At 48.3% G+C, this 17837-nt stretch overlaps 1 protein-coding gene across 1 annotated transcript in view; it reads left to right on the top strand.

The window, feature by feature from the left end:
- Nucleotides 1–5842: 5842 nt before the first annotated feature.
- MTARC2 (mitochondrial amidoxime reducing component 2) overlaps nt 5843–17837 on the top strand; it is a 34640-nt gene continuing 22645 nt past the window's right edge. Inside the window, exons 1-2 of the mRNA XM_030868345.2 lie at nt 5843–6262; nt 13457–13630. Of these exons, the coding sequence (XP_030724205.1) occupies nt 5988–6262; nt 13457–13630 (449 nt within the window). The 5' untranslated portion in view covers nt 5843–5987. The remainder of the gene's footprint in view (nt 6263–13456; nt 13631–17837) is intronic.

Here is a 17837-nt window from a genome sequence, read left to right on the forward strand (position 1 = left end):
ATCCATCATTGATCCTGAATTTTAAAAAAAGCTATAAAAGAGTTCAGTAATAATTGGAGAAAATTGAATATGGGCTGCATCTAAGATAATATTATATTAATGTCAAATTTCTTGGATGTGATGATGGTTTTGTGTTTATGTAGCAGCATGTTCTTATTCTTAGGAGATACTTAGATACTTCAAAGTGAGCGTCTTGATGTCTGCAACCTACTTTCAACTGTTTCAGGAAATATACATACATAGATGGAGGGGGAGAGAAATAAAGAGAAACAAATGTGGCAAAAGTTAACCATTTACAAGTTTAGATGAAGGAGGTATAGATGTTTGTTGCACTATACTTCTAACTTTTCTGTAGGTTTGAAATATTTATGCATTATAAATTGGAATAAAAAAGACAGAGTGATCACCAGGGTTAGTGCAACTAAGGGAAGAGAGAGAAGTGTTCTCAGGGTGCATGGTGCCTTGGTAAGAAACAGTCTGGGGCGTGGGGATGGAAACCAGGTTGTGAGGGGTAATAAGTGAGGGTTGAGAAGGTGTTTATAGATGGTGCCCACAGACAACCCATTTAAAAGTGTGATTGTAAAGAGGAGGAGAAGGGGTAGGTCAGGGAGAGTTTTTAAAAGATGAAAATTACTTTAGTGTGTTTAAATGCTGGAAGGAACTAAGTCAGTGAGAGGAGGTTGAAGCCTCCAGAGAGAAAGGTGATCATGTGCTGGTTGGTGAGTCAGTAGAACCCAGGGCAGGAGCAGGATCCCGTGCACCAAAGGCTGAATGAGCCTCGGGCAGCAGGGGAGACGTGTGACCCAATGAACAGGAGGAGAGGAAGAAGGGTGCACAAATGGGGGTGCGTGAGGGTGTGTACATTTAGGGGCTGGGGATTGAGGGAGTCATGTCTGATGTCTTCTATTGCTCTGTGAATTTGGAGGCCAGGTCATCTACTCAGAGAGAGTCGGGAGGCAGAGGGAGGAGGATCTGAGCAGAGTGGATAGTGACGAGCCTGAGAAATCGCCAAGGAGAAAACATGGTGTGGCTAGTAACTATCAGTGACCCTCCTTTCCTGTGGGCGTCTCCCGTTTCTAATTTCTCAGGAGATCTAATTGGGTCACTTTGTTGCTATCCATGGATTTTTCTTATTCAATAAGGTTTTGAGTCAAGTCACTTCACAGATGGTTGGTTCCCTTATTGTTACTTCTGGTTTTGTAGCCAGCGTAGGAAAGATGATTCCTTCATCCCAGAAGGCAAGTGTAATAGCACGTTTGTACAGAAATAACCCCAAGGGGGCCTTTTCTCAGAAAGGGGCTGTGAGTGTGGCACCAGCAGTGGTAGAGATCACTAGCATCATCATTTTCAAATTCCCTCTTCTTGCTGGGAACAGATAGACTCTACTTCCTCCTGTCCTGAACAGCCTGCCCATTCTCAATTCTCTATACCTCTCTCCACACGTGGCTGTGGGATTGGCTTTTGGCTCATGGATGTGAGGAGAAGAATGTGCACCACTTCCAGGATCAGCCCAATATGAAACCTCCCACACAAAAGCCTTGCTCACTTTCTCCTCTCACTGACTGAATGGAGGGGAGAGCAACAACCTTGAAGGAGCCTGGGTCCTTGAATGACTAGCTCCGTTGTTGGTCTGCACTGAACTGGGATTAAGTGAGAAATCAACTTTTACTTTGTTAGACTGTTGAGATTTTGAGATGGTTACAACATTTTAGATTTTACACTCATAAGTTTTCTTATGTGAGTTGAAGGTTGATTATCATTACATTCTGATAATCTTATTTGTACATCTCCCCAGGAGAGATATACTGCTGAGTGGCCCTACTAATTCTGTTGGTTGCTGGGGACCCACACTCCTGATAAAGGCCTGGCTAAGCAAGAGCAATATTTACATTTTAGACTCTTTTTTTTTCCCTCTGCTTCCTGTGTTGGTACTTTAATCAACTGAGTTTTATTTAGATATATCAGTGCCTCTAGCCAGACAGTGATGTCTCATGAAGCAGAAGTTGTCCCCAAACTGACGAATTAGGGGGAAGAGTCAAAACCCTGAGTCACATATGCTAAAAGTATATTTTTATAAATTTCCAAAAGTCTCTTATCAATCAACAAGAAAAATACAGACAAGACCATCAATCTCTGAACTCAACAGGGAAAAGAAAAGCAAATAACCAATAAGATGATTAATAGATCCTCCCCCTCCCATCACCTCTCACAAATTCTCGAAATGAAGATGCTAGGGCTGCTACGGTACACATTTCTGCTAAGGAATTTCCCTGCTCCCCTGAAATCACCCCCACCCTGAGCTCTGGTGAAATGGCAATCAGGGCAGGCTAGGTGCTAGGTAATGTTGGGTGAGGGTAGCAGAGACCTGGCACTCACCATGGCAAGGTTCCTCGCTTGATTGTCTGTTGGAGCCAATGCCAGCTAGCATGAATTTAGGAAATGCAGAATTTTGAGCTGATATCTTAGAGGTCTATAGCCATTATTTTACAGTTGAGGACATGGAAGCCCAGAGGATTCAAGTTACCTGTCCAGGTAACAAGTTACCTGTCCAGGTAACTTTCTTCTTCCACGTCCCACATATAAGTCACACTCACTGTTTACAACAGAGCTCGTCATCTTTCTCCGCATCAGCTTCTTCTCCTGAATTCTTTATCTCAGAGAATGGCGCCTCCCACCGGTACCCAGACAGCTACGTCAGAGAGCTGGGAGTCACCGTGGACTCCTTCTCTCTCTCAATCACAGTGTTCGTCTGTCACCATCTCTTGCTAATTGTCTCCTATCTCTCCTATCCACAGCCCCGACTCCATCTTTTTTTTTTGGCTGTGCCGCAAGGCTTCTGGGATCTTAGTTTCCCAATCAGGGATCGAACCCAGGACCCCAGCAGTGGAAGCGCAGAGTCCTAACCGCTGGACCGCCAGGGAAGTCCCCCCATCTCCATCATCTCCATTATTGTTTTTCCCTGTTTCGGGATTACTTCAGCCTGATCTAGGGCATTACCCTCTCATTTAACCACCTTTGGCATTATTCCTTCCCATAGCAGCCAAAGTGACCTTCTAACACCCAAGTCTGATCACACCTCACTGCTGTTCTGAATCCTGAGGTGTCTCCACATTAAGATGAGACAGGCGCATCTGTGGTCTGGCCCCGCCCACCTGTCTTGCCTCAACTCCCCCTACCGCTTGCGTACACAGGTACGTTCTAATAAAGCTGGATTGCTAGTGGCTGTCCAAACATGTCACATCCTCTTGTTCCTTCAGTCCACGTTGTACGTGCATCTTTGGCCCAGGATCCCCTCCTCGGGCCCCTTCTCAAAGCCTTTTTGTTAAAGTCTCAGCTCAAAAACTCCTTCCTCTGAAGACACCACTGTCCTGCGATTTCCCTGCTTTTTCATCTCACTTGCACGGCACCTTGACCGTGCCTGCCCTCCAACATTGTCCTCCCAGTCCGTCTTCCAGGGGCTCTGTGAGCTCCTGAACAACAGGGAAGCTTATTCTAAGCGTTAAATCCCCAGGGTCAGTCTAGGGGGAATGATCAATAAATGTGTGTGGAAAGGAACAGATACTTAATGAACAAGTTGTTTCTCCTGTCTGTTCCTCCTCACTGCCCGTGAGGAAGATGGGCTTATAAGGACCTCGTGCTGATGGTAAACTCATGGGGTCTAGTGTCTGGGGAGGCGAAGGGGTCCAGGTGCAAGTTTAAATACACACCTCATTCCCAACAGTACACTTGAAAAAGAAGTCCAAGTCTTGGCCTCTGAGTATGATGAGAATGTGTGCTTATTGAAGAGACAGAAGTCCACGGGCCTGGGATTTCAAACAGGGTCCATTTGCGGGGAGATTTTGACTTTCACTTTGCACGAGGAGCTGCAGAAGGGAGCTTGTCTCTGGCTTCCCGCCCTCCTCTGCTCTCCTCCCAGCCTGGAGGGCGGTCCTCTTCTCCAGAGGATGACCAATCAGGACTGTGGGAGGTTACCCGCTGGTTGCCTCGTAAACTCTAGAACCGTGCCGCAGGTTAAGGGACAATCTTTGAAAAATAAACAAAATAAACAAATGACCTCAAAGCTTAACTTCTCTAAGAAAATCCACCGTTTACCAAAGAGCTTGTGTGAATGGAGCTGGTAAGGAGAAACAAAGCTGAACTTTAGTAAAAAACAGATTTTATGCAGTAACTACTGATGAGCAGGGGAAAGGACAGCCCCGTGAATGCAGAGGTGACTGGGTTTTAAAGGGTGAAGGAGTCCAGGGGTGCTCAGGTGAAAACTGACAAGGGTGGGGCAGTGGACCCGGGGTCGGCCAGCCGGTACTGATTACAGTTCAAAGGCATGGCTCTCAGGTCCTTGAGGAAAACACTTCTGAGTTGTAGGAGGTTCATACACATCTGGAAGGGACAGAATGAGTAAGTGCTCTAAGTGAGACAGGCTGGGACCTGGGACCCTTTGCTGCAGTGCTTGCACCTGGACAAACATCTCCTCCAGCGACAAAATACGAAGAAATTATGAGACTAAAAATAACTGCGTGCCTGCGCAATTGGGGCAAATTATGAACAAGATACAAAACGACCAAAAACTCAGCAAAAGCAGGGGACCGCACATGCCCCCAGCACACAGCACCACCGAGGGGGTGGGCAGATGACCGAAGCCACGCCTCCAGCCCTACCCCCGGACCCGCCCCTACACTCACCCGCCTCAGGGAGTAAGCAAGGGAACCTGTCACTTGTTTTCGCTCTCTGGTGCTGCAACTCAAGTCCCAAGAGAGCCTTGCCCGAATTTCTTGCCTGGCCTCTTATCAATTTCTATCGATTAAGGAGGCCAAGAACAAAGGTTCGTAACGGAAGGAAAGGGGGTGAGAGGCCGGTCGTGGATGTTGGCTGGAACAGTGAAATCTCCCGGCAGCAGGGAGCTTTCTCAGGCAGGCATTTTAATGGGGAGCTAGGGTCATCCTTGGGACTTGGCCTTATATGGCAAGAAGCCATGCTCATATATGGAATCTAAAAAAAAAAAAAAAAAAAAAATGGTACTGACGAACCTAGTGGCAGGGCAGGAATAAAGACATAGACATAGAGAATGGACTTGAGGACACGGGGGTGGGGGAGCGAGGTGGGGGGAGGGGAAGGCTGTGGCGTAGTGAGAGTAGCATCGACGTACATACACTACCAAATGTAAAATAGAGAGCTAGTGGGAAGCAGCCGCATAGCACAGGAAGATCAGGCCCGTGCTTTGCGGTGACCTAGAGGGGTGGGATAGGGAGGGTGGAAGGGAGGCTCAAGAGGGAGGGGTATGGGGATATACAGGTATGCACACGGCTGATTCACTTCGTTGTACAACAGAAGCTATCACAGCATTGTGAAGCAATTATACTCCAATAAAGATGTATTAAAAAAAAAAGAAGAAGAAGCTACTCTCGAGTTTGTTCAGAGTGCATAAGTTTCCACGGAGCAGGTTATGGGCCGAAAGTCCTGCAGTTCTCAGAGCGATCTGCCAGTAGGAGCTCCTAAACATTTAAAATCACCCATTCTGCGATCTACCATCCACTTGCACTGTTCCCTGCGCTGCAATCACGCAACGAAGTGGGCAGTACAGGGAGCGAAGGGGCAGTGGAGAGCCGGGGACCGTGAGGGCGGGTGAGGAGTTACGCTGAGTCGCAGGGCCCCGGGAAAGGGGAGAAGTAAAGCGAAAGTGACCGTTCCAGAGACAGTGGGCAGCCAGGCCTCTGGTGTGGGGCCTCCCGAACCGCCCCCAAGGGCACCCGAGCATCCCAGTTCGCTTTCTGCCTCGCTTCTCTCGGCTACTGCCTGGTCCTTGGCACCCAGTTAGGCGTCCCCTCCCTGCGCACAGCCAGTCCTTTCGGCGCGCGGAAAGGGTGCCAGGGCCTGTGCCTGGGCCAACTCTTGTTCCTCCCGCTCGCCTGCAGCCTTGAGCGCCCGGGCGCCCTCCCCACGCCAATCGTTGCCTAGTCCGCGCTCAGACCCACGCTCGCGATCGCTGGGTCATGGGCGCCGCCGGCTCGTCCGCGCTGGCCCGCCTGGGACTCTTCGCGCCGCAGCCCCGGCCGCGCTGGCTCGGGGTCGCCGCGCTGGGACTGGCCGCGGTGGCGTTGGGGGCCGTGGCCTGGCGCCGCGCGCGGCCCAGGCGGCGCCGGCGGCTGCAACAGGTGGGCACCGTGGCAGAGCTCTGGATCTACCCCGTCAAGTCCTGCAAGGGGGTGTCGGTGAAGGCGGCGGAGTGCACGGCCCTGGGGCTGCGCAGCGGTCACCTGCGGGACAGGTAGGGCCGGGCGCGGCGACAGCGCAGAACCTGCTGAGGAGGGAGAGAGCGGGGCTGGGGAGCTGGGGCCTGTCCCAGGGTAGGAGAAGGGAGGTTTGCCACGTGCGTGTCCTGGGCTGCTTGTTGGATCCTCTGCCTTTGATCCTGAAGCTGGAAAGGTGAAGTTCGTGTCTGGTGCAGATTTGGAAAGGTAGTGGAGGCAAGATGTTAGCGCAAGTTCCTGTGCCGTAAGACACAGTGAGGGCAAACAAACCGAAAGGTTGGAGTTTGGAGCAGAGAAAGGTTCATTGCAAGCCCACGTAAGGAGACGGGTGGCTCAGGCCCCCCAAGACCCAGAGCTCCCTGAAAGGTTTCAGCAAAGCATTTTAAAAAGCTGTGACAAAGTGAGAGAGTGGCATGGACATATATACACTACCAAATGTAAAATAGATAGCTAGTGGGAAGCAGCCGCATAGCACAGGGAGATCAGCTCGGTGCTTTGTGACCACCTAGAGGGGTGGGATAGGGAGGGTGGGAGGGAGGGAGACGCAAGCGGGAAGAGATATGGGAACATATGTATATGTATAGCTGATTCACTTTGTTATAAAGCGGAAACTAACACACCATTGTAAAGCAATTATACTCCAATAAAGATGTTAAAAAAAAAAAAGCCAGGTGAGAGAGGGGGGTGTCACAGGGTATGTGATCAGCTCGTGCACAGTTCTCCAGCTGGTTGATGGTGAGGTAAGAGGACGGTGTCACAGGGGTTAACATCATCATTCCTTTGGCTCCAGGAGGCCTGGGGCTATGCACTTTTGGTCATCAAGTAGTTAACATCTTCCATTTGATGGGGGGTTGTCACATCTGTAAAACAATTCAGGAAATGTGCATCAAATACTGTTATCGGGCTTCCCTGGTGGCTCAGTGGTTGAGAGTCCGCCTGCCGATGCAGGGGACACGGGTTCGTGCCCCGGTCCGGGAAGATCCCTCATGCCGCAGAGCGGCTGGGCCCATGAGCCATGGCTGCTGAGCCTGCGCGTCCGGAGCCTGTGCTCCGCAACGGGAGAGGCTACAACAGTGAGAGGCCCGCGTACCGCAAAAAAAAAATTAAATAAATAATACTGTTATCTAGGTACTTCAGAGAGGAGCTAAACCAGAGGGTATGGGGAAAAGGCCTGTCCTGGGAAGGCCTCGGAGAGTCCTGCTCGGTTACAAAGCCTCTGCCCCCCGCCCCCTGGAGGAGAGGCTCTGTAAAAGGACAGGGTCCGACCGGTTATCTCCAAGGCTCTTTCTAGTTCTAAGCTTTCTGATTCTTAGTATGAGCACAATGGTAGAAAAATAAAACGTTATTGGCACTAGTGGGTAGATGGGGGCAATGCTGAAACCAAGTTCAAGGACACTGGCTTTGGCCTTGCTGGGGTTTGCCCCTCACAGCTTCTGGTGCTGGGGAAGGTGCTTGGGAGATGCAGGCAGTGGGGGGCCTGACCCACTTTGATACAGAATGAGCAGAGCGAAGTCTTCCTTTGGGGAGAGGAGGTGACAGGTAGACTGTGCGTATAATACTTGCCATTAAAACAAAAGTGTGTCCCCTCCCCCCAGAGGCAGGGTGCTTTTCAGTGAAGAACTCTAAAGTCCCTACCTACACAGGGCCTGGCACATAGAAATGTCATCCTCCTCCCTCAGAAAAGAAAAGGTGTCCTGTCATTTTTCTCCCCCCAAAGGTGAGTCCACAGACACATACTCATGGACACAGAACGGTGCAGCTCGCTACGGGGAAAGCACCCTTGACAGAGAAGGATGCTAAACCCTGAAAAGAGTGAACAAGGAAGAAGGGAACCTCCTTCTTTGCTTCCTTAGGATGAAGATGCTTTCCTGTTTGGCTTGGGTGGATTAGCTGTGGTCCTGTGTCTAGGGGGAGGGAGGTTTGCAAATTGGTCGTTCAGGGAGCCTTCTAGAGAGGCTGTTTGCTGTCCTGAGATCACTCCAGGACACGTGTATTCTCTCTTCTCTGAAGACTGCTGTCCTCTTAAAGAAATGTGGGCTCCCATAACACTGAAAGACTTCAGCTTGTTGTAGAGCACTGCTCTGTGTGCAGACCATGTAACTCGTGGGGCATTTTCCATCCCCTTTCACCTCAGATTTCTAATCCTGGAGAGTTTTTTTTTTTTTTTTTTTTTTTGCGGTACGCGGGCCTCTCACTGTTGTGGCCTCTCCCGTTGCGGAGCACAGGCTCTGGACGCGCAGGCTCAGCGGCCATGGCTCACGGGCCCAGCCGCTCCGCGGTACGTGGGATCTTCCCAGACCGGGGCACGAACCCATGTCCCCTGCATCGGCAGGCGGACTCTCAACCACTGCGCCACCAGGGAAGCCCTGGAGAGTTTTTTTAAGACGATAATTTCCTGAGATTCCCATGCCAGACCTTCGGACTCAGAATCACCAAGAGTGAAGCAAAGTCGTGTGGGGTGTTTAAATCCCCCCAGGTGATTCTGATGCCATCATGAGAGGGTTTTCTCTGTGACCATTAAGAATAAGAGCATTTTTCAAGCCTATTCAAGTGTGAAGGCTTAGAAAAGCCTTCTGACTGCTGGGAAGACCTCAGGCAGAGTGAAGAGGTAGATTCTCAGGATACACACCCAGAGAAAATGGACTTGTGCTCCTTCCTTCCTCACGCGAAGGACTGAGGTTATTTCACAGAGAGATTCAGTTCTTATCTGTGTTTCCTCTTTTCATCAGAATAACTGTTGCTTTCCCCCTGCTCATGGTCACTACTTTGCTGTGACTCTTGCTTCCATGGAAAGAGAATATTTGTCCTTTGTTTTTCTGCTTCTGTGGGCATCTGAAAATAGATGGAACTGTATCAACTTTCCCTTGGTTTGAACAATAAATGCTTGGGATGGGGTGGTGTGGTATGGAGACTGGGATGAGGCAGGGAAAAACGATGGCATAAACTTTTATTCAATGGTTCATAGGCAGCAGATGCTTAACTAAGTCCTTTCAACAGATGATGTAATTTAAGCCTCAGAACGATCTTGTGGGCTAGGTATTGTGTCCACTTTGCAAAGAAGGTAACAGTATCAGAAAGAATGAGTATCTCACCCAGGATCACAAGACCGTTATGTGCTGGAGGGGTTTGAACTCAGATCTCTGAGTGCAGCGCTCATGCCCCTCCTGTAAAACCAGCATGTGATTTACAAGGGCAAGGGTCGTGCCAAGGATCAGGAGACCCCAGGCAAAGTCACTTAACCTCTCTGAGCCTCATTTTTTTTTTCATTTGCAAAAGACGTTGAACTTGATGATCTCCAAGACGTTATCAAATCTAGATTTTATTTATTAAAGGATAACTGAAACTCAAAAGCAAGGAAAGAACTCTGCTAAATGCTGTTATTCTCTCACATTGAGAGTTCAATCACAAAACTACAAATAGTCTAGAATGCAGGAAAAGCCTGTCTTTATTTATTTCCAATTTGAATCTGTGTCTTTGGAACTGTTCTAAGAAGCCGAGAGCGTCCTCTCTGAGTGCTCTGTGCCTTAAATTTCTAGAGCGATTTTGCTCAAAGCCTTTAGCATCTTTGTGCGAATGCTTGGCCTGAGAGCTCTGAGCTTTGAGCTCAAGTCCATCCAGCAGAAGGCTAACACTGGCTGCTTGGTACAGATGCTGGGAGGGCATGGCTGCCCTCCCTGACCTTGTAAACCCTCACTGTCCTCAGCAACCGTGTATGACTCGCCCGTTGATAAATCCAGCCCTTCATTTCTTCTGCATAGACTATTACCTCTTGGAAACATGAGTCTGCTAAGTTTATTACCCCAAGTGTCATTCCCTCCTGCCCTTACCCTCCAGCTCTCTGTGGTAGGGCTCCTGTTTTCCCCCCTTTTCCAGCTCAGTCATTCCTACTTCCCAGGTCAGTTTGCCAGTTTAGAAATGGACTTTCCAGTTGTCTTGGACTCTGCTTCCTGAACACGGCTGTTGGTTGTTCAGGGCATTGCTGTTCTTTTAGAGACTCTGAGCTCTGGTCTCTGCACTGCTCTTCATGCCACATACTCATGTTTTCTTTGTAAAATGAAGGTGCTGGCATTCAGGGTTGCAGACGAGAAAAAATGGGTGGTGAAAAAGTCCACACTCCAGACATATCCTTTCTGCCCGATCTGGCAGACAGAGGTCATTAGTCATTCCCTGCGCATCATTGTGTGCAAGAGGTGAAAACTGTCATCATCCCGGTTACAGGGTGATGGGGGTGGCTGGCTGGGATACGTTGCCGATGGCACCTTTGCATCTTTTTTTTTTTTTTTTTTTTGCGGTACGCGGGCCTCTCACTGTTGTGGCCCCTCCCATTGCGGAGCACAGGCTCCGGACGCGCAGACTCAGCGGCCATGGCTCACGGGCCCAGTCGCTCCGTGGCATAGTGGTATCTTTCCGGACCGGGGCACGAACCCGCCTCCCCTGCATCGGCAGGCGGACTCTCAACCACTGCGCCACCAGGGAAGCCCACCTTTGCATCTTTTATTGTGGTCTTTCATCCTACCGCAGTGTTGGGCTGCTTGCAAGTTGCCACCTGCCCCTTCCATTGCAGGATTAGCACAGAACCTCTAGCCACCACTTCTCCTGCGACGTCCCAGGGCTTAACCCCCAGGTGATTATAAAACAGGCAAGAGTGGAGGCGTGGCTTGAGAGCCAGAGTGAAGGGCTAAAGTTGGGGGATGGACGGCAGGTGAGAAGACTCAGCCCAGGGAGGGGGCTGACTGTCAGAAATAATGGGCCATGGTGGGAGGGTGTCTCCTGTCTGGACATGTGTCTGGTCATGTGCAGCTCTCAGGGCGAACCTTGTCTCAGAGGGGGACGGGCCATGTTGGAAGTTCAAGTGCAGACTTTGGTGGAGTTCATCGGAACAGGGTCATCCAGGCCTCTGCACCCAAGGGTGAGGCTGGAAATAAGGAACGGGGCCCAAGCCCGAGGGAATAGGGCTGTCACAAAGTAGACAGGAAATCCCTGGGTCACAGAACCCACCCTCACCCCATAGGTGAACGGGCTAGAGAACCCTGGGAACCAAAGATCCCTAGAAAGAAAAAGGTGGCCTCCTCAGAGGGTCGGAGACCTACTGCTGTCCAGCATCCTCAACTCCTGGGAAGAGTAGCCGCGGCAATTCCTAAAATGCCTTTGCACTCTCACCATCCCCGCCGTTGTACCCTCGCACCAACGCACATGCCAGTTAGCAGGGCTCAGGACCCAGCCCCTGTCTGCTGGCCTGGTTGCAGGGGAAGGGAGTTATCCAGAACATGGACAGGGATAGGTTGCCTGACTGGGAGGTTCCAGAGGGCAGATTACCTGCCAGGGTCAGGAGACCCTGGGTTCCCTGTGCTGTGATAATAGCAGATGTCCTCACCAGGTTATTGTGAACGTTCCATCTGGCTCCAGTCATATTTTGAAATATCTCCCTCCTTCTGGAAGGGGCTGTCCCTTTTATCCTGCTCACGTGTGGGAGGCCCCAGCGTTCAGTGGTGGCTCACTCATCAGAGCCCGCAGAGTTCCTCACCCACTGCACTTGCTCTGTCTAGAACAGCGATGTTGAAACTCCTTTCCCCTAAGGGTGGCATGTTTTTCTTTCTTAGTCATCAAATCATTTGTGCAGTGTCACCCCAAATACATGCTCTACTATCGATAAAAGCCTAGCCAACCTAAGCAGGTCAGCCTCCCATTCCATTCTTCAGCTCACCCCGCACCCCACTGTCCCCTTGGATGTGATACACAGCGTGTGAAAGTTGAGCCTAGAACGGGGGCGGAGGGAGGTGTCTCTAGAAGGTGAATGGAGTTCCTGTCTAACACATGATTGGCATGAATTTCTTTCTTCTCCAGCTTTATTGAGATATAATTGATATATAACACTGTGTGAGTTTCAGGTGTGCAATGTGATGATTTGATGCACATATATATTGTGAAATGACTCCCATGATAAGGTTAGTGATCACATCCTTCACCTCTCATAATTTCTGCTTTGCTGTTATGGTAAGAGCATTTGAGACTTTTCTCTCTTAGCAACTTGCAAGTAGACCATACAGCAGCGGTGCCCAACCTTTTTGGCACCAGGGACTGGTTTCGTGGAAGACAGTTTTTCCACTGACGGGGGTTGTGGCGGGGGGATGGTTCGGGCGGTAATGCGGTCGACGGGGAGCGACGGGGAGCGACGGGGAGCGGCAGGTGAAACTTCACTCACTAGCCTGCCACTCACCTCCTGCTGTGCGGTCTGGTTCCCAACAGGCCACAGACTGGTACCTGTCCACGGCCCGGGGGTTGAGGACCCCTGCCGTACAGTATTATTAACTATATTTGCCATAACGTACATTACATCTCCAGAAATTTTTCCTCTTAGGATCTCTTTTCCCTCTTTGACCACCTTCACCCATTTCCTCCACCCCCAACTCCTGGCAACCACCAATCTACTCTCTGTTTCTAGCAGTTCCCCCCTTTTTATATTTCACTTACAAGTGAGATCATACAGTATTTGTCTTTCTCTGTCTGACTTATTCTCTTATTGCAACACCCTCAAGTTTCATCTGTGTTGTCACAAAATGCAGGATTTCCTTCTTTTTTATGGTTGAATGATATTCCATTGTATAGATATATTTTCTTTTTTTTAAATGGAGGTAATATTGGCTTATAACATTATATAAGTTTTAATGTGTGTATGAAGAAGAAAGGCTGTTTAAGGGTTTCCTGATCGGGGTCCACACGCCCCAGCAATTTAAACCCAGCAGAGGCTGGATTGCCTCCACTGGAGTCACAAACATTCAAGACCTTTGTCTAGAGTTTCAGTCTGCTTGGGCCATTAGTTGGTCAACCCCATCTTGTTCCACAGCAAAAAGACCTGGAAGACATTCTGCTTCAACCAGAGACAGGCTCAGGGGAGTCTCTGACCAAAGCAAAGACCCAAAGTAAGCAAAGTAGTTGCCCCAGCAGTTGAGAAGGTCCCTACACCAGCCTCACCAGAAGGATTTTCAGGACTGGGGATTTTCCATACATTGGCCAGATGTTCTTTTCCAGGGCTGTTTGTACCAAACAGCCAAAGAGTTTTGGACCCCCCAAATTTGGCTAGACCTGGATACTGTCTGGAAAAAATTGTTGGGTCCTGAGTTGGGGCAGAGGGAGGGTTTTGATGAAATAGAAAGCTAGAGGGAAGCTATGGAAGAAGATTTTCTGATGCGCCTTTGTTTGTTTCTTGGCAGGTTTTGGCTGGTGATTAAGGAAGATGGACACATGGTGACTGCCCGGCAGGAGCCTCGCCTCGTGCTGGTCTCCACTACCTATGAGGATGATTGCCTTATCCTCAGGGCACCAGGCATGGACCAGCTGGTTTTGCCGAGCAAGCCACGTTCTTCAAACAAGATCCATGACTGCAGGTGCTCTGCTTGGGGGCCTCTGGGGATCTGTGACAACTGATTTCCCTTTAGGTTCCACCCTGCACTCTGCCTTGCTACACTTTGCATGCTAGATGATGAGACTGGTAAAGGAAATACTTAAGAGAAGTCTAGTCTATGTTGGGATCAAGCCAGGGGTCAGGTATGAGTGGGTGAAGCAGAATATTGCATTAGGGATATTTAGATTTGCTTTCATCAGATATGGCAAGACATGCAGATACAGAAATGACTGTCATGAAGAAAGAAGCTTTTTATATTCACAGATCCCTAGAAACAGGAGGCTCATACCATGCAGGGCCACATGGGGAAATACCAGGTCGGTCAGGAGGCAGAGAGGGCAGGGGAAACTGTGAACACGAGTCTTTATTCTGGTTTCTACAGGCTGTGGGAAAACTGGCTCTGGGGCAGATGGGCTGTCCCTAGTTTTCTGGTACCTGGTCCTGGGTGATTAGAGCAGGGGACAGTGGCCAGGGTATAAAAGCACAATGGTACAGACAAGGGGTGAGGGCTCTGGATTGGCTGGTTTGCCTATGAAAGCCTAGTGTTTTACTATCTCTAGGAATTGACTAGCCCTGGGAGGGGTAGTTCCTTCAGCATCACCAAGTCCCAAGATGTCAAAGCATCAAAAATATAAAAAGGAAAAAGTCATGATGAATACAGACATAGAGAGGATACAAAGGGCCAATCTTTAGGGTTTGTCTCCTTTTATTCAAGTAGGATGGACTTCTATTCAGAATTGCCAGGCAAACAAGGGCATTAGTGGAGACGTTACCACCTGTATCTCCTGACTGGAGATTGTGTTCCATCTGATTGGAATTGTATTGAATTGAACTTGAGGCTCAATTAGAGAAAACTGAAATGAATTCATATATTTATTTATTTATTTCAACTGTGCCTGGATCATCTCAGGCACTTAAATAAATGTTAGTGCTTACATAGTTAATATCATCTTTGTTGCATAGAGCCTCCCTATCCATGAACGTGTTATCTTTCCCCACTTATTTATGTCTTTTTCCTCCCCATTTATCTATTTATTTATTTATTTGGCTGCATTGGGTCTTCGTTGCTGCGCGCGGGCTTTCTCTAGTTGCGGCGAGCAGGGGCTACTCTTTGTTGCGGTGTGTGAGCTTCTCATTGTGGTGGCTTCTCTTGTTGCGGAGCATGGCCTCCGGGCGTGAAGGCTTCAGTAGTTGTAGCAGGCAAGTTCAGTAGCTGTGGCTCGCGGGCTCTAGAGCGCAGTCTCAGTATTTGTGGTTCATGGGTTTAGTTGCTCCACGGCACGTGGGATCTTCCCAGACCAGGGATCGAACCTGTGTCCCCCACATTTGCAGTTGGATTCTTATCCACTGTGCCACCAGCGATGTCTCTATTTATATCTTTTTTTTAAATGACTAATTTACTGAATTGTAGACTTTTCGTTTCTTTTTTCAAGCTTTTTATTGAAACCGTTTTCAGCTTGTTAGGAAGAAACATCTTAGTTTCAGATTGAAGTGGCCCACACAATTGCAAGTTTTTACCTTAAACTGTTTCAGACAGGAACTTTTTAATTTATTTATTTTGGCTGTGTTGGGTCTTCATTGCTGTGCATGGGCTTTCTCTAGTTGCAGTGAGTGGGGGCTACTCTTTGTTGCGGTGTGCGGGCTGCTCATTGTGATAGCTTCTCTTGTTGCAGAGCATGGGCTCTGGGTGCACGGGCTTCAGTAGTTGTAGCATGCAGGTTCAGTAGTTGGGGCTTGCAGGCTCTAGAGCACAGGCTCAGTATTTGTGGCACATGGGCTTAGTTGCTCCACGGCATGTGGGATCTTCCCGAACCAGGGAATGAACCCGTGTCCCCTGCATTGGCAGGTGGATTCTTAACCACTGTGTCACCAAGGAAGCCCCTACCCACTTATTTATATCTTATTTTACTTCTTTGAAAAGTTTTATACCCAATCAAAAAATGGGCAGAAGACCTAAATAGACATTTCTCCAAAGAAAACATACAGATGGCCAAGAGGCACATGAAAAGCTGCTCAACGTCACTAATTATTAGAGAAATGCAGATCAAAACTACAATGAGGTATCACCTCACACAGGTTGGAATGGGCATCATCTGAAAATCTACAGACAACAAACGCTGGAGAGGGTGTGGAGAAAAGGGAACCCTCTTGCACTGTTGGTGGGAATGTAAATTGGTACAGCCACTATGGAGAACAGTATGGAGGTTCCTTAAAAAACTAAAAATAGAATTACCATATGACCCAGCAATCCCACTACTGGGCATATACCCAGAGAAAACCAAAATTCAAAAAGACACATGCACCCCAATCTTCATTGCAGCACTATTTACAATAGCCAGGTCATGGAAGCAACCTAAATGTCCATCAACAGACGAAGGGATAAAGAAGTTGTGGTACATATATACAATGGAATATTACTCAGCCATAAAAAGGAAAGAAATTGGGTCATTTGTAGAGATGTGGATGGACCTAGAGAGTGTCATACAGAGTGAAGTAAGTCAGAAAGAGGAAAACAAATATCGAATATTAACGCATGTATGTGGCATCTAGAAAAATGGTACCCATGAACCGGTTTGCAAGACAGAAATGGAGACACAGATGTAGAGAACAAACATATGGACACCAAGGGGGAAAGCGGGGCGGGGTAGGGTGGTGGTGGGATGAATTGGGAGATTGGGATTGACATATATACACTAATATGTATAAAATAGATAACTAATAAGAACCTGCTGTATAAAAAATAAAATAAAATTCAAAAATTAAAAAAAAAGTTTTATAATTTTCTCTATAATAGAATTGTACATCTTTTGTTAGATTTAGTCCTAAATATCTTAACTTTTTGTTCCTATTTTAGATGACAATTAAATTTTATTTTTCTGTTTATCTTTGGTAGTATTTATTCTTTGATCATTGGTGGAAATTTCCAGTAAAACTGCCTGGATTTTCTTTATAAAAATCCATTCAAACTTTTATGTCTTCTTAAGTATTTTTAGTAAGTTATTTTACTTTATGAATTAGTAGATTACTAACTAATGTTAGTTCTATTGTACTCACACATGGAGATTCAGTTTTTTTCTATGGGCTGTTGATGATGGAACATTTTGTATCAGAATGTGGAAGCAAGTACTTTGCATAAAATTCTGAGAGAACTCTTTTTTCTTTTTTGGCCACATCGCATGGCTTATGACATCTTAGTTCCCTGACCAGGGATAGAACCTGGGCCCACGGCAGTGAAAGTGTTGAGTCCTAACCACTGGACTGCCAGGGAATTCCCACATTCTGAGAGAATTGAAGAAGGTGGAATGGCAGAGGGATAGAGTCTGCTGCAGGGGTGGGAGGGAGGAAGGATTAGGGGGGGGATATGTTTCAGGAGTGGGAAGGGGCACTGGATAATCAGTTTTCCCTTGCCCCACTGGGTGCTTTCTACTTTTCAAAGTGCTCACACTAAGCTTATTTGAGTGGATGGAAGCTGAGGGTAGAAGTGTGCACACTTATACACGAGGGCTCTGGTGAAGGGGTTGAGGGAAGTGCTCAGCCCAGGAACAGATACTTAAGGAGCTGATGAACGGTGCAATCAGATCTGTGTGAGATAGTACACTGGTTGGTTAGGGAGAGTTTTAGGGGAAAGGCTGAAGGCTCTGAGAGAGAGGACTATGAGACGGCAGGGGGACCGAGGCCAAACAGCAGCTCCAAGAAGGGGGTTTAGAGAGAAGGAAAAGGCCAAAAACATCAGAAGAACAGCACGGAGATTTGACACTAAGTGGGCTAGGTTGTCAGAGAATGAGGCATGTGTAGCAGTCAGACCAGGACTGTGGGCCTCGGGGTCCACAGTCCACCTTGGATTCCCTCACATACATCACCCCAGGAGCCTTCAAGCTGGGAGAAGCACACACACAGAGAGGTGCAAACACTTCCTGTGGTACCAGAGGGCGGGTAAGGGAATCAATTTCCAGATCCTCAAATCCCATAGGTTCTCCCTCCAACAGTGATCTTAGCTGCAGGGGGCAAGTTCTCCTCTCCACCTCCCCTTTGTACAGATGAAAGGCTTGCCCTCCCCATGTCTTAGTAGGGAGCACTGCTCTGGGAGGGGAAAACCTATGGGGCCCAAACAATAAAATATACTGGTGTTGATAAAGGAGAATGTCTCCAGTGATGGGGTAAAGTCATTCTACAAGATAGTGGTTCAAAGT

Source organism: Globicephala melas, chromosome 1 (assembly GCF_963455315.2).
Source record: "Globicephala melas chromosome 1, mGloMel1.2, whole genome shotgun sequence".
Classification (NCBI taxonomy): Eukaryota; Metazoa; Chordata; class Mammalia; order Artiodactyla; family Delphinidae; genus Globicephala; species Globicephala melas.